The following is a 16,193-nucleotide window of genomic DNA, read 5'->3' as shown; positions in this document are numbered from 1 at the left end:
GGAGCATGTCTGTGTTGTTTGCCACAAAATTCCTAAGACCTGGTCTGGTGCCTGGCACCTACTCAACACAATTAACCCTTGAACATGAGCGTTAGGGGCACCAACCCCCTGAGCAGTAAAACATCCGTGTATAATTTGTGACCCCCTCCCCAAATTTAGCAAATAGCCTCCTAAAGACTGGAAGCCTTACTGATAACATAAAACGGTCAATTAACTGTTAACATATTTATGTTGTGTGTGTTATGTTAAAATAAATGTTAACAATTGACATATTTGATATTATATGCACCGTATACTATATTCTTACAATAAAGTAAACTAGAAAAAAAGAACTGTTATTTAAATAAAAAAAACATAAGGAGGGGCACCCGGGTGGTTCAATCGGTCGAGCATCCCACTCTTAATTTCGGCTCAGGTCATGATCCCACAGTTCGTGAGATCGAGTCCTACATCAGGCTCCGCACTGACAGCCTGGAGCCTATTTGGGATTCTCTGTCTCCCTCTCTCTCTCTCAAAATAAATACATAAAAAAAAAAAGTATCATCTTTAAAAAAAAGAAAATAAAATCTTAAGGAAAATACATTTCCTGTCTTTATCCCCCAAAAATCTGCATGTAAGTGGACCCATGCAATTTAAACCTGTCTTATTCAAGGGTCAACTGAATTTGCTGGATGAATGAATGAACGAACGAACGAACGAACAGCTCCACTGGACCAGGACACGGAGCTCTGTCTGTCGGAGCTGTGTGGCAAGAGTGTCACAGGGCCCTTGAAGGCCTTCTTGCTGTGAGTTTCAGGGCCCAGAGGCATACTTTTCTCTCATAGCAACCCAGACCGGACTGCGTCCCATTCTATAGCTAAGAAGACGGAGACACAGAGATACAAAGCAGTTTGTCCAAAGTCACGCAGGTAACGAGTGAAGAAGCCCCCGGGTCAGCAGGACGCCCCTTCCTCCCCGCCGGACTCCATCTGCCCTCCTGGGCCCGGAGTCCAATTCTTCCCAGAGAAACAAGCTTGTTTCATTCTCTTCCTCACTGACCACAAAGACTCAGTTCTGTCCTCAGAAATGTTTGGAAAGTTTTATTTAAATGTCTTGTGTTCCCTTTTAACCAACACCAAAAAGAGAAAAAAAAAAAATTTTGCCGTTCCAAACAGGGGTGTCGCTTCAGAGAGGAGTGGGCGTGCGTGTTAAGAGCTGGGAAGTGTCCGGCCACCCTGGGGTTGGATGGCCAGTCCCAGTTTACTTCCTGGGAGCCCCTGGCGGCCTCAGAATGAGTGAGCAAACCCCCATCCTGCAGGGAAGGACTTGGTCTCCCCTGCGGGTAGGGACATGAGCATGATGGGGCCTGGTGGTTCCAAGAGGGGAGGGGAGTAGGAAGGTCAGATCCGGAATGTTCCATGGAAGCTTCGGGGCCTCCAGGCCTGGAGAAATATGTTTGCTAGAAAAATAAGATGCTTTGAGAATTTCGGCAGTCTGTGTTCTCTGCCTGCCCAAGAGAAACCTACTCTGTTGGCCAAAGGGGCAGCAGGGAGGGAGCAGAGGCCGGAGGCCAGGAATGGGTCTGGTGCCAGTGGAGGATTCCAGAGGGGAGCGAGGCGGGCCGCAGACTTTGGTTTCCTGGGTCCTCTTTCTGGCAGCTGTTGAGGCTGTGAAGGCCCCCCGCCTCCCCAGCCCTTGAGGTGTGGGCTCCCAGGTGGTGGGCAGTGCTGAGAGAGGGAGGCTGGCCATCTGTCATAGGCTAGTGGGTGCCTGGGCTGCGGGCCCTCAGAACAGGATGCCCAAGGAGGGCAGGGCCAGCAGGAGGAACAGGGGACCTGGTGAAGGGCCACCTGCCGAGCTGGCCGAGGCACAGTGGTCAAGGTTGGCACCGATGCAGGCCGCGTAAGCCATCACGTGGGGAATGTAGTTCTGCTCGTGGACGCCATGTAGCAGGTGCGCCATGGGACCCTTGGCGAAGACCGCCACGTCCTCCCCACCGTGGGTCTCATGGCGCAGGGGCACAGCAGACTGCGCCTGGTAGTTGTTGTGAGCTGTGGGCCAGAAGAAACACTTGCTGAGAGCCTGCAGTCTGCAGCCACCTCCCCCCCGCTCTTTCAGGCTGGTTCACATGCCCTCGTTTCATAGAGGAGGAAACCGAGGCTCAGTGCCGGGAAGTCATTTTGTGTAAGGCCACGGGATTTGGGCCTGAGTCCGTTCCGACACAGAAGCCTGTACCCTCAACCCCCCAGAAGAGAAAAATCAACCTCAGCTGGGCTGTTTCAATTAGAAGGGAACAGTCAACCCGGGAGAGCCTCCTACCATTGGCTGCACAGTTAGACCCCCATGGGCTACTGGGGCCATCATGAGCAAATGAATATTCAACAGGAGGGAACCAGATGAATACACTGAGAAGGCTCAGATTTTGGAATATTATATAGCCCATAAAGATGGCAGTGTAACATAGCAGACACCTGCATGTGCTGGGCACTACACAAAGCTCCTCAGACCCAGTTAGTCCTTCAGACAACCTTGGGAGCTAGAATTCTTTTAAGAAGGAAAGGGAAGCTGGGGAAGACCATGTTGCATGCCCAAGGTCACAGAGCTGCTCAATCGTACGAGGGGGTTTGAACTGGGATTGCTCTGACTCAAGTCCTGGCTCTTAGGAGACCCCTGACCTTGGGGTCTCCTACAGGGAGCCTGCAGGGTTCCCAAGCCCATCCCCAAGGGGCACCGTGTCCCCTCCCAGCTCTGGACTTTGACAATCTCACCGTAGTCCACCATGGAGACATTCTCTCGCTCACCACCTACTACCTTGTAGCCAGGCCCATTGCCATACAGGATGGAGGTGAAGGGCTTCTTATCTGTGTCACTCACCATGGGGGCCAGACCTGCACAGAAAGGCATTGGCCCCGGAGTCATGTTGGAGTCCCCAAGCCTCAGCCTGGCAACCCTCAAGTCCCCTTTGAACTACTCCATGGAGCCACCTTCTAAACCTGGCTTACTTCCAACTAACCACCCCTCAGTTTTCACTGTGCCCACATCCCCCTCATCTGGTATTCCACCTGTCCGTCTGTCCATCCACCCAGCCCTCACCAGTCCATCCATCCATCCTCTCATTCTTCTATCCACCCATCACACAGGTAGCCACCCATTCACCCACGCATGTGCTTGACCCTACACCCCCCACCCATCCGTAACTTCTCTGTCCTACCCAATTCTCATGGATCCCACACGGGCCAGGCCCCGAGCTTGCTGGCTCTCCCACCCTGCGCCTGCTCCCAGACGGGCAGCCCTGAGAGTGCCCCGTGTCCACCCCAACAGCGGCCCACCTACCAAAGATAGAGTTGCCACGGGGGGTATACCCGCCGAAAGTGAAGACATGGGAGTGGTCTGCAGTGACGATGGTCAGTGTGTCTTCCAAGGACGTCATGGCGCCTGCCCGTCCGATCGCCTGGTCCATTTCTACTGCCTCATGCAGCGCCTGCTTGGCCTTGCCTTCATGATGCCCGTGGTCAATCCTGCCTCCTTGAGACACCGAGGCGGAGGGCTCGGGTGAAGGGGACGGAAAATCGGTGCCCCCAGGCCCCACCACACTACTGCTGGATTAACCTTTCTTTGATGGGCCCCGTGTACCACGCCAGGCACTTTGTACGGCGTTCAACCTTTACGGCGGCTCAGAGAAGGTAGGCTGTAGACCAAGGGCTCATGCACAGAGAGAGCAAAGCCAGATCCACCTGACTGAAAACTCTGTGCTCTGTCTGTGACCCCATGGGGCTCTCAGTGCAGCATCTTCAGCTGCTTGAAGGAGTCTGAGACCTCAGACGGACAGCAAGCCTGAGGTCCTACCGAATGCCGGGCACAACAAGCCGGTGTCTTATTTCCCCGTAACAACAATCCTGGGCAGAAATGGGCACAATCGGCCCCATTTACAGATGGAGCAAATGAGGCCTGGGGGCAGAAGTGACGCGACCAAGGTGGGAGTAGCGGGATTTGAATTCAGGCATGACTCTCATTCTCAGTGCCCACGGCAAGCCTTCATAAAGGCCTCTGAAGCCTGGATCCTGTGCTGCCTCTCCTGTATGAGCGCAAGATGCTTGGCTTTGAGCCTGGCTTTAAAGGTCATGGCGCAGGGCTACATGACCTGAGGGGACCCCTCCTTGTCTCTAACAGGAGAAGGATGCCTGAGTGGACACTCCCAACTCTGAGGGTCCTGAGCCGGGGCGGCCTGGCCGCCCTCCCTTCCCACTGGCCTGAGCCTCACCACTCTGGCCTGGCAGGCTGGCAGGGTGGGTCCTCCCTTTGTTGTGGCTCTGGGAGCAGTCACAAAGAGAAATGCTCCCAGGGGAGCCTGTGCTCACCACCATTGGTTCCTGGCTGGGTCCTTGGCGTCAGAGGCCTGTTCAGGCCAGGCTGAGACCTGCCATGCTTAAGTGGGAACCCTGGGGTTTGGCGAGAAAGCGGCCAAGCCGGCTTGGCTGCCAGTGGCCTCTGGAAGGCAGAGGGGCCTGAGTGTGTGTATATGTGTGGTGAGAGTATATGTGCAAGTGTGTGTGTGTGTGTGTGTGTGTACCTCTAGAGTTCAGTGAGGCAACATCAGGAACCACAGAAGACAATGGCTATTAGAACCTTGGAAGATTCCGGAAACTTTATCACTTCCTCACACTTCCTATTGTTATTGACTTAGCTATTGTGTAATCATAATAATGGTAATAATAGAAACACGGAAGATTTATTCTCTGTTGGGCCCTGTTCCAAGTACTTTATGTCTCTGAACGCAATGGATGCAAATAACACTTCGAAGACTATTTTTGGCCCCATTTTACAGAAATGTACAGGTAGAGGCCGCAGCAGCAAAGAACACAAGCCCGACTCCAGTGCTTCCCATCAGCGCTGGGAAACCCTGTGAACGTTGGCACGCAGCACTGCCAATCCCCAAAGTTCTGGCTGTCCCAATCTGGGGGACCCGGGACATCCCAGGGCCTGCCCTGGGTCTCCTTTCAGGCACAGGACTCACGAATCTGACGCTGGCCCCACACGTGCCTAGGAACGGCAGATTCGCACCATCCAGCTGAGGGCTCCCGCAGACTGATGGGCGTGTGTGGACGAGGACCCCGGGCCTGTTCCTTGAGCCCAGCCAGGCAGCCACTCAGATGCAGGGGGGTCCATCAGGGTCTACTAATTTGTCTTTTGGAAGGAGTGAAGCTCAGGGGCCTCGGGGGAAGGCTCCTGGGAAGTCTTCTTGGACTAGTCAGCCTGACGGGCCATCCTCAGGCCCAAAGGAGAACGGCTTGCTGGGCTGGGGGCTTCAACACCCTGCGTACCCCATCTTCCCCAAAAGGAATCTCCTTCTCCCCAAAAGTAGACAGCTGTCTACCCCATCCCCCGACCCCAGGAAGCTCCCCGGGAAGTGGCCCTGAGGCCAAACCTGGGGCCATACCTTCCACCAGCAAGAAGAAGCCTTTGGGGTTCTTGCTCAGGATCTTGATGGCAATCTCCACCATCTCAGAGAGTGACGGGTCAGTCGTGCTGTTCCTATTCAGCTCGTACTGCATGTCCCCCGGCTCAAAGAGACCTGAGGGCACAGGACGATATGGATGGTGAGTTCTCATGACTCTGCAAGGCTATCTCAGGGAACACAGGTTGGGCGCATACAGCTTGGGGTGAGAGCAAGCAGCGGGGCAGGGAGAAGCTCCTGTGGGCCCAAATGTGCCCAGTGCTTTGAGAACACGCCTCCTTTTACCTTTGCAGCCACACTATGGGGAAGGGCTCACCGAAGTCCATTTTACAGAGAAGGAGACTGAGGCACCGGTGCTCAGTAGCTTGGTATCTTCGGCTGCTAAGTGGGAGATCTGGGACTTAAGCCCATCAGCCCAGCCCCAAGCCTGAAGGCCTCCAGGCATGGCACCACAGCCCCCAGGCTGAGGGCATGGATTCAATGGGGGCAGATTGCGTGTGCACCTACGCGTCATTTACAGGTCAGGTGTGAAGGGTATAGTGTCCTGTGTGGTAAAATGGTAGAAGGTTTGGCTCACGTCTTGGTTTCCTCACTTGTGAAGTAAGACTGATCCATTCTTTGACCATGTCACAAGATTCCACATGTACCGGGGTGGTATTTCTAGTCCTGGATGTTCTTTTAGAACACCTTACCCCTTCTGTGAGTGGGGGCACAGTCAAGCAAGAGCTTTAATGGACAGAATGCTCACCGTGTGCCACAGGCCATCCTAAGTGCTTTGGAAGCACATAGGTGCCAGCCTCCAAGATGGCACCCAATAGTCCCCGTCTTCTGGAATTCACGCCCTTGTGTGTCCCCTCCCACATGAAGACTATCCTGTGTGTCCAACAGAATACTGCAGACATGATGGTATATGACTTCCAGGCCAGGGCATAAAATATTATAGCCTTAGCCGTGCATACTCTTCTGAGGGAGGCCAGCTGCCATGTTATAAGGACACTTCAGCAACTCTATGGAGAGCTCCATGTGGCGAGGAACTGAAGCTTCCTGATAACAGCCTGCGCCAACTTGCGAACCTTAGGAGCGAGCCATTATGGAAGCCCCAGCCCCAGTCAAGCCTTCGGATGACTGCAACCTCATGGGAGACCCAGTGGAGCTGCTCCCAAATTCCTGACCCCAAGAAACTGTGTGAAGTAACAATGTTAACTCGTATTTTAAACTGTTAAGCTTGGAGATCGTTTGCTACACGGTAACAAGTAATTTATTTATTTTTTAAATGTTTATTTGTGAGAGAGACAGACAGACAGACAGAGCATGAGTGGAGGAGGGGCAGAGAGAGAGGGAGACACAGAATCCAAAACAGGCCCCAGGCTCTGAGCTGTCAGCACGGAGCCCGAGGCGGGGCTCGAACTCCAGAATGGCGAGATCATGATCTGAGCCAAAGTCGGTCGGTCGCTCAACCAACCGAGCCACCCAGTCGCTCCAACAAGCAATTTACACAGTGCATTGGCTCACGTGTACTCATGGCAGCCCTGAGGTAGGCCCCATCATTAGCCTCATTACAGAAGAGAAAACTGAGGCGCTGAAAGGAGAAACCACCCGCTCAAGGTTGCAGAGCTCATATGTGGTAGAGTAGGATTTGAACCCAGCACTCTGGCTCTAAGATCCATGAGTGGGCCTGTTGTGCTGCATGGGAACATGTATAACTTTACACACCTGTGTGTGCTATAGGGTGTGTGCTGTGTGACCCAGGCAAGCAGAGGGCTGTGTGTGTGTGTGGTCTGTCTAGGGGATCCTCCCAGGTGCCCAGCTTTGAGCCCATAACCTCCAATGATACACCCAGGACCTAGAGGTGTGTTCTTTGGAAAAGGTTTGTAGGAAATTTTGCCACCACTCACTGGGCACAGCAGCCAGGTGGGAAAGGGGACCCAGGTGTCGGCGTGGTGGTGCTCAGGGCCTCATTCTACCTCACCAGGGCCCTGGCTCCCCACTCCCCGGGGGACATCCCCCAGTCAAGACCGGCAGAGACAACCCGGCTGGCTTCTGCCCTGGCCACACAGCAGGGCTGGCTCCAGGCCTCCTGCCCCAGCCGGGGTTTGGATTTACCTGGGCCCTGATGTTAATGAGCTGAGTGGGATGCCACAGGTCCCTTCCCCTACCTGAGGGTTACTTTCCCTTTGTGCTCAACGGAACCGTTCACTTTGCAAAGCCAGCAGATTTCAGGCCCAGTTCTATGAACCAGACCCCCTTCCTCACCTCTCCCAGGTCCTCGACCTGAGAGCAAAGGTCCCTAAGTAGAGGGAGGGCTGGGACCTTGGCCCCTCAGGTGCTGGACTCACAGCCCCAGCCCCAGGGCACCCAGCTGGGTGTCCCCTGCTCCACACCCTCCACTTACCCAAGAGGTAGTCCACGCCGTAGGGGTCAAGGGTCAGGAGTTCGGTGCGGTTCCAGACATAGTGGGAGTGCTAGGAGGAAAGGCCAGTGTCAGCCACGTGGGAGCTGGGGGGTTGGGAGGACAGAGCCCAGTGGGTCTCAGGGACCGGGGCACATATTTGTTTCCTTCAGTCATTTACTAACCCCTCCCTGAGGACCTCCCATCTCTGCCTTCAAGAAATGACATATAGGCAATTCTAATGCAAGGGAAGAGAATTCCGAGAGACCAGAGGGTACTGTGGGCCCAGAGGCAGGATCAGGGAGGGCCTCCTGGTGCAGGTGATGTCCTAATGGGGCCCTGGAGGACAAGAAGCCATCGATCAGCCTGGGGTCAGGGAGGAGAGTTTCAAATAGCAGGGAGGGATCATGGAGCCAAGAAGAGGAAGGTACAGGTCACCAGGGGCCTTGAGCACCCACTGAGGGGTGTGGGCTGTGTGTGTTCTAGAAGCTGTGGAGAGCTAAGGAGGAAGTAAAACCCTAGGTCTCCCCCAGCAACCTCATCTAAGAGGCTGATAAAGGAAGTGCTGCTTCCCCAGGACAGAGGCCGCAGGAAGAGGCTGGCTGACTTAACTGGAGATGTCACCACTCAGCACCAGAGCCAGGGGCTACAGTACCGCCAGGACTCAGCTGTGCATCCTCAGGACAGCCCCTTGCCTTCTCTGGGCAATGGCATTGGGATCTGTGGTTTTGGAGCCTCAGTGACTGTTAGGGAAGGAGGGCGGGAAGGCTGAGGAAGTGGGGTTCCCCACCCCCGCTTTGCTGAGCTGGTTCTCCTGTGTTACCTCATTCAGGTCTCACGTCAGCCCTACGAGGGAGATACTGTTATTCCCATTTTGCAGACAAGGATACTGAGTCACAGATGACAGAGCCACTGGGAGTCTGACTTCAGCATCCACTGTTCAGGCATGATTTTCGAGGTATGTATGGCCTACCTGGGAACCCACAGGGACACCCTGTCCGTTGACTGGTGTGGGTCCTGTCTCTCCCTCTTGGAGTCTAGATTGAGCTCCAGGGTTAAGCACCTGCCCAGGCCAGAAGGACTAAATCCTAGCCCCATGTCCCGCACAAAGAAACTGAGGCTGGGAGGGGCAGTGTCTCTCTGGCTTGGGCCAGGAAGGGGCTCGGCCCGGCCAGAGCTGACTCAGAGGAACAGAAAAGGTTCAAAGCGGCTCAGTCCCACCCTCATCTACCCTGTCGGGGCCACCCCCAGGCCCCTGCCTCCACCTCACTCTTGGCCCAGCCCCATCCCACAAGGCCTCCCTGGGGGCCAGTCCTGGAACCCTCAGAAACCCAACCCCAGAGTGACATCAAAGTGGCTCCCAGGCTGCTCCCCACTGTCTTCAGCCCTGACCACAGTCATTTCCAGACCCCAGCTGCCCCAGGCCCAGCGGCTGCCAGAACCACTCCAGGGAGCCAGCGCTCAGGCCCTTCCAACGCTCCAGCCTCCCGTCCCCAGCACGTGCCCGTGATCACCAGGGCCAAAGCCAACTCAAGATGGACAGCTTCCACCTCCCACCGTGGCTCGCACCCTCCCCTTCCTGCCACCTCCTCCTCTACTCCTCCTCCTCCTCAAGGCTTCTCAGCCCCTCCCTGTGGTCTGTCCCCTCTGGGTTCCCGTAGGTCCTGGGCTTCCAGCCATCCAAGCACACAGAGACCCACATTCCTTTGACCATCTGATTCATCCCTTGGAATTCATGCCCGGCGAGGGGTCCCACACACAGTAGGGGCTCAAGTGGCCTCAATGTCCATGCAGGTGACTCTCTGGCCCCCTCTCTTCACTGCCTAGTTCTCCTGGGTGCCCTCCTCTGAAGGGAGGGATTAATTGAGCACGTATTATGTGCCATTCATGTATCTGTTAGATCATTGGAGCCCCTCAAGGTAAGAATTATGACCCCCCACTTACAGAGGAAGAAACAAACTGAGATTCAGAGAGAGGTTCCCCAGAGCCCCATTCCTGCAGCCACCTGGCCCCTCAATGGGTTACCTTGTGTCTCGGTTTGAAGCTTTTCCAGATGTCAACGAGGTTCAGGCCGTCCAGCCTCGTGCCCCTGGCCTTCTCGTCCATCTCATACTCCACATCGGTTCTATTCTTGGGGAACATGTACTTCCGGCCACCCCCCATGATCACCTAAAGGGGACAGGAAACATCAGTACCCCAGGGTTCCAAGCCTCAAGAGCTGGGCTCCTAAAGGCACCGGGAATAGTGTGAATGCTTCTCCAGCTTAGAGAGTCTTTTTTTATTTTTTTATTTTTTATTTTTTTACATTTATTTATTTTTGATAGAGACAGAGCACAAGTGGGGGAGCGGCAGAGAGAAAAAGGAGGCACAGAATCCGAAGCAGGCTCCAGGCTCCAAGCCGTCAGCACAGAGCCTGATGCGGGGCTCGAACCCACAAACCGTGAGATCATGACCCGAGCCGAAGTCGGACGATTAACCGACTGAGTCACCCAGGTGCCCCTCCAGCTTGGAGAGTCTTGCTTCCAGTCCACACTGCCTGCCCTGAGCCTCTGCTTTTCCAAGCGGGGAGATGAAATCATGAGTCTATTGAGACCATGGTTTGGGGCTTCTGGGTGAAATACTAGAGGTACTGGTAACTTCTCCCACTTGGTTTTCCAGAAGCCTGACTCAGCTCCCACTTGCATAAGATAACACGTCTACAGAGGACTAACTGCATGTCAGGTACTAAACACTCCAGGTACATTTTTTTTTTTAACTTTTTAAAATTTTTTTTTTTTGAGAGAGAGAGAGAGACACAGAGAGAGCGGGGGAGGGGCAGAGAAAGAGGGAGACACAGAATCTGAAACAGGCTCCAGGTTCCAAGCTGTCAGCACAGAGCCTGACGCGGGCTCAAACCCACAAACTGCGAGATCATGACCCGAGCCGAAGTCGGACGCTTAACCAACTGAGCCACTCAGGTGCCCCTTCAGATACATTATCTTAATCCACTTCATACCAAGGCTGCAGGGGAACCTGTGTCCCCATTTTCCAACTAAAGAAAGGGGAACAGAAATGTGATCTTTCTCCCCTAAGGCCACACAGTAAGGGACACGGCCAGGATTTGATCGTGAGGCTTCCCTGACCCCAGCACTGGGACCCTGGCGCATCTGCAGGGCCGAGGACAGGGCCTCCAAGAGCCTCCTCTCCCCTGTGGGAGACAGAATGCCACAGGCGAGAGGCCTCTGCCAGGGAGGTCTCGGGACAGCCCAGCTGGAAGCCTGGGCAAACAGTGGCCAGTGCTCACGTCTGTGTAGTCCCCGCCAGGCTAATTTTACTCACCACGGCTGGCGTGCGCGGGCGGACGGACGCGGGACTGTTTGTTTTCCTTGGGAGTCCATGTTTGAAGTCCTGACTATTTTTAAAATGGGGCCAAGAACACAACAGCCGCCGCCTGCGGTGACCGCCACACCGGTGTCCTCCTGTCACCGCGGGCGCCAGGCCAGGCCGCCGCCCCTCGACACCTTGGGAGAGCAGAACCCGGCCATGGCTGGCCTCAGCTCCACTGTCCCAGGCCTGGCATTTCCTAGTACTGTTCTCGCCCTTCCGCTTCATTCCCTCCTCAGAACCCAGGGGTCCGGGCCGACGGTGGAGGTGGGGATGGCACCCGCGGCCACCCTGGGTCACGGGGAGCTGGAAAGGGCACGGGCTTGGAAGTCCAACTTGGGTTTGACTCTGACTCTATTGCTTACTGACCAAGGGCCGGTCACTTCACCTCCCTGAGCCTCGGTTTCCTTATCTGTAAAATGGAAGTAACAACCACCCACGGGATTGCCACGGAAGGAAATGCAGTGATGCGATATAGTCCCAGCACCCGGGTGCAGCCCCAGTGGGCAGTGTTCTCGCTAGCAGAAGTAGTGGGATATCAGAGTATTTCCAGAGAGGCGAGTTCCTCACTGCCAGCCCCAGCCAGGAGCTCTGGGGGCAGGGCAGGCTGCGAGGGGAAGGAGAGGGGACCCCGGGTCACCGGCCCCGGCTCCCCACCCCTGTTCCCACAGAACCTGACCCCTTGGCATTTTCAGAGTGGAAAATGAAGCCCCCAATCTTCTTGCCTGGAGCCTCATCATTTCCAGCCCCAGCAGGGACTTCACACGCTCATTAAACTCCCAAATAACAGACTTGCTGTTTGGCTTTGGGGTTTGGGTTTGTGTCTTTCTTTCTTTCTTTCCTTTTTTTTTTTTTTAGCAAAAGATATTTATTTTCAGGGCGGACACCAGGAGTTGTGTTTCATGTGCAGCCGGGGGGCTGGGGGGCTTTGGGAAGGTTGAGATGCAGGAGCAGACGGGAGGGAAAAGGGCGAGAGGAGAGAGGAAGGAGGGCAGACTTCACCCTGGCCCACCTCTTCACTCATGCCCCAGCTGACGCCCCGGCGGCCTGAGGACCCCCGTCCACCCTCACCCCACGGAGAACTCTTCCCTAAGCTCCTGTCCCCCTCTCCGGCTGTTCCTGGCACATCTCCCCAAGGAGCAGCCTCGTAATTACACCCTGCACTTGTACAACAAATGTTCTCACATCCATGACCTCATCTCGGCCTCCAGCGGCCCCGGGAGGGGGCAGGTGGGGCTCTCTATTCCTGTTGCACAGGTGGGGAAACCGAGGCTCAGGAAGGCGAAGCAGCTTGCCCCAGGATGCGCGTCAGGTGGAGGCAAAACCAGGACAGAGGCTCAGATACAGATACAGGCTCACGAGGAGGGATCAACGGGACTGTTGGTCCCTGAAATGGGGTGCTCAACCCACCGCCTGGGAAAAGGAAGTCATGGGTGGGTAGAAGGGCCTTGGAGGCTGGGGGGAAGCATTGCATGGGGGACAGAGGCAGGTCTGGGAGCCAGTGCAAACTGGCTGGTGTCTGGTGGTGGTAGAAGCAGGTGAGGTGTAGGTGGGACCCGGGGGCTTTCTTTGAGCCTCGCCGAAACCCCATTTTAGGTTCAGGGAGCTAAAGTCCCCTCGCCCCCTCACCAGACCCCAGCAGTGGGGTAACAAGAGCCTAAAAAAAGAACAGCTGGACGTTCTCATGTAAGAACAGAGTAGGGACCCCTCTGAGCACCACGTGGGCAGTATCTGGGCTGTAGGTGTGCACCTGCACGCCTAAGCCTGCTCAGTCTGCCGAAGCTATGCTGCAGGGCAGGGGTATGCAGCTCGTGCATAAGACTAGCACTTTCTGAGCCCTCACTAGGTGTCAGGACTTACTCGACTCTGAGGGATTATTTTATTTGGATCTCTCAATGGGCTTACAAGTTAGGTACGTTTTACACACGGGCCATAAAAGGAATGGGTATAGAGGTTAAGTAACTGACCCAGGGTCACACAGCTAGCAAGGATTCGAAGCCAGGAAGTTTAAAAACGAGCGCTTGTGCTAACCACGGCCCATACCACCCTTCCTCTGGGTTCGCTAGTTGAGTGCGTGGGACACGTGCCTGTCAGTGCACGTGTGAGTGTGCAGGGCAGGTACTCCCCTCAGATGGCCACTGTGTCACCCCTACCTCCCCGTGTGGGGGTGGGGGGCTGGTGGTGCAGCGCCAGATTCCAATTTACAGAATAATCCCTGGGCGCCTGATTCTTGGGGTGTGGTGGTATAGCCACATCAGGGTTTATCCCTCGGCCCCACCGCGGAGACAGCTTCCAGCGCTTCCCTGCCCCAACCGCAAATCCCCTAATGGGCTGGGAGCCTCCCAGGTGTGTGGGGAGCCAGGCCGAGCTGCTTTTCCTGAGCCAGCAGAGGCCTGAGGCCCAAGGCCCGAGGCCCACCGGAGGCCCGGCCTCACAAGCCCGCCCGTGCCCGATTGAGCTGCACCCCCACACTCGCCTCGATGTCCCTGACGTTGTGCATGAGCTGGTAGGCGATGTCCTTGCAGCCCTGACTCAGGGCCTCCGGGGGCATCTCGTTGTCTGAGTACCAGTCGCGGTCAGCAGAGTGGGCGTAGGCGGCACTGGGGGTGGCGTGGTTCACTCTCGTGGTGGTCACAATGCCCACAGATTTGCCTGGGGTGCGGGAGAGGACAGTTGGCTTTGTCTGGGAATGGGGGTGTCCCAGCTGCCTTCTCCCTCCCTCTCCTGACTAAAGACTGGCTTCCCGTCAGTTCAACAGACTGCCTGGGCCTCAGTCTCCCCACCAGTACTGAAGGAAGGGGTTGGTAGGGGGAGTGGTGGCTTCTGAATACCTGGGCAGCACAGCTCAGACACTCTGCCTCTGTGGCCCTCCCCTTCTTGAGAGCCCTCAAGCTGTGAGCGCCTGGGCCAGAATCCTCCCCTCCATCACACACCCCACGGACCCTGCCTGGGTCCCCTGCAAGAACACGGGGGCTCTCCTAGGGGCCCTCAGGTGGTGTGGCTCTGTCACTTTCCCAGTTAGACTCATACTCTGACCCCAGAGGTCCTGGGACACGGGCCAGGGCCTCCCCTGCTTCCAGGGAGAAGAAGGGAGAAGTAGACACTGAACTCCCACCGGGCTACGTCCCTTACCTTTTCCTCACACCAGATGTATGAGGGGGCAAGGTTTTCATGCTTGTTTTATAGTCAAATAAACAGACTCAGGGAAATGAGCCGGGACCAGAACCACAGCTGAGTAACCCCCTAAGCCACTAGCCCACGCTGTCATGGAAGGGGTCCCATGAATATCTCACAGATGCCCAGACATCAAAGCTGGAAGATCCCCGGAGAGCATCTTTCTCTGCCCTCTCCCCATTATACAGTGGGGCAGACTGAGGCCCAAATACAGCTGGGCCCCATTCCCTGCCACTACCCCCACTCACCAGAGTCCTTGGCCCAGCGCAGGATGGAGGTGACTTCGTTCCCCTGAGTTGTGTTGCACTGGGTTCGCTGGGTGGCTGCGCTCACCCCCACGGTGCCCTCATTGGCCTTGACCCCACATAAGTAGGCGGTGGCGGTGCCTGCACTGTCCGGGACCTGAGCGTTGGTGTTGTATGTCTGCAGGTGGGAAAGGAGGGGCAGGAGTCGGCCGGGCCTTGCTGGTGGACTTCACATCACCCCCACTCACACCGTGGGGGCTGGGGCATGATGGAGACAGAGGCCTCCTATGGCCTTGGCTGAGCCCTGCTACCCCCAGAGCCACAGCATCACCTGGCTACCAGCTTCCTGCCCCCACTCCCTGTGCCCTGGCAGCCAGGGCAGCAGGAAGGGGTGAATACAACCCTCCAACATGCAGAGGAGTGGGGGCTGGTCACTCAGGCCTCCCTCAGGGTCTGGGGCTATGGGAACCAGCCACGGGGAGGGGGAAGCAAGTAAGTCCCGGAGCGGCAGGGAGGGGGGTAAGGAGGGGGCGACAGGGCTGCTGAGTTCTTGAAAAAGCGAGGTGAGGGAGGCTGGGGAAAAGGAAGGAAAAGGGAAGAGAAGCAAGATCTAGAACGGACGAAATGGGGAAGAGCCCCCCTCCCCCATTCAGACTTCTAGCTGAGACCCTGAAACTATTTGCCCGTCTTCCTTCCCACCAGCCTGAGAGCCACGGAAAACATTCCAGGCCCTGCCATTCCCCCAGCAGTGAGCCCTGGGCCTGACCCAGAGGGTCCAGAGGATCAGTATCACAGAGCACCACCAGCACCAGCCCCTACGACCCCAGCAGCAAGAGCCGTAGGGAGAAATCTAATTCACTTCTGGAGGCGCCTGGGGAGAGAATGAACACAAGGGATCCGGCGCGGAAGCATATAAACTGCGCGATTCCGTCGACAGCAAGGACAAAGGCAGGGCAGCTCATCTGCGGTGTCGTGTCGGAAGCCAGTGGGCATCGGGTGGGGGGTGGAACGAGGGACTGGAGGAGAGCTGGGGGACTCTCGGCGGCTGTCACGTTCAGTGTCGCAGCCTGGACGCTGGTCATACGGACACGTGCGGTTTCTCCTCTGTGCGCTTCATACTTCAATTGATTTTTAAATCAATGACTAAAACCCTCAAAATAAAGTCACGGGAAGCAGCTGCTGCCATGCCCATTTCACAGGGGGGCCCCCCCGCGGAGACCCCAGGAGGGCTGACCGCCTAGCCCGCAGGCTGGATTCCCCTGCCCTTCCTCGGTGCTGCGGGCTTGGGGCCGGAGCTCACCTTGGAGAGGGCCACGTAAGGGAACTTGTCCATCTCCAGCCTGGTCTCCTCCCCGGGATTGTGGTGGAGCTGACCCTTGAGGATGCGGGCGGCCGTCACCGTGGAAACACCCATCCCTGCGGCAGGGGAAGGGGGCGCCTCAGTCTCTCGGGCTCCCCGCCTCTCCATCTCGGGCACCTATAGAATTCTAGTTTTGCCCGGCCTGGCTGGGCAGTGGGCACTGGAGCACGGCTCTGTAAATGTGACCAGGAGGCCCCTTTCTCCCTTCCCTCCCCAGACCCTCAGGGA

At 56.3% G+C, this 16,193-nt stretch overlaps 1 protein-coding gene across 4 annotated transcripts in view; it reads right to left on the bottom strand.

Annotated features, from left to right (window-relative positions):
- Positions 1-1,064: 1,064 nt before the first annotated feature.
- ALPL (alkaline phosphatase, biomineralization associated) overlaps positions 1,065-16,193 on the bottom strand; it is a 65,262-nt gene continuing 50,133 nt past the window's right edge. For 3 of the 4 annotated variants that reach the window (XM_045033224.1, XM_023257816.2, XM_023257817.2), the window contains exons 4-12: positions 15,906-16,021; positions 14,609-14,783; positions 13,663-13,838; positions 9,849-9,992; positions 7,827-7,896; positions 5,417-5,551; positions 3,313-3,504; positions 2,748-2,867; positions 1,065-2,030 (exon numbers count right to left, since the gene is read on the bottom strand). In XM_045033224.1, coding sequence (XP_044889159.1) covers positions 1,765-2,030; positions 2,748-2,867; positions 3,313-3,504; positions 5,417-5,551; positions 7,827-7,896; positions 9,849-9,992; positions 13,663-13,838; positions 14,609-14,783; positions 15,906-16,021 — 1,394 coding nt within the window. In that variant the 3' untranslated portion in view covers positions 1,065-1,764. 4 annotated transcript variants of the gene reach the window in all.

This window comes from Felis catus, chromosome C1 (genome assembly GCF_018350175.1).
Source record: "Felis catus isolate Fca126 chromosome C1, F.catus_Fca126_mat1.0, whole genome shotgun sequence".
NCBI lineage: Eukaryota > Metazoa > Chordata > Mammalia > Carnivora > Felidae > Felis > Felis catus.
This window is presented reverse-complemented; position numbering and strand designations above follow the sequence as displayed.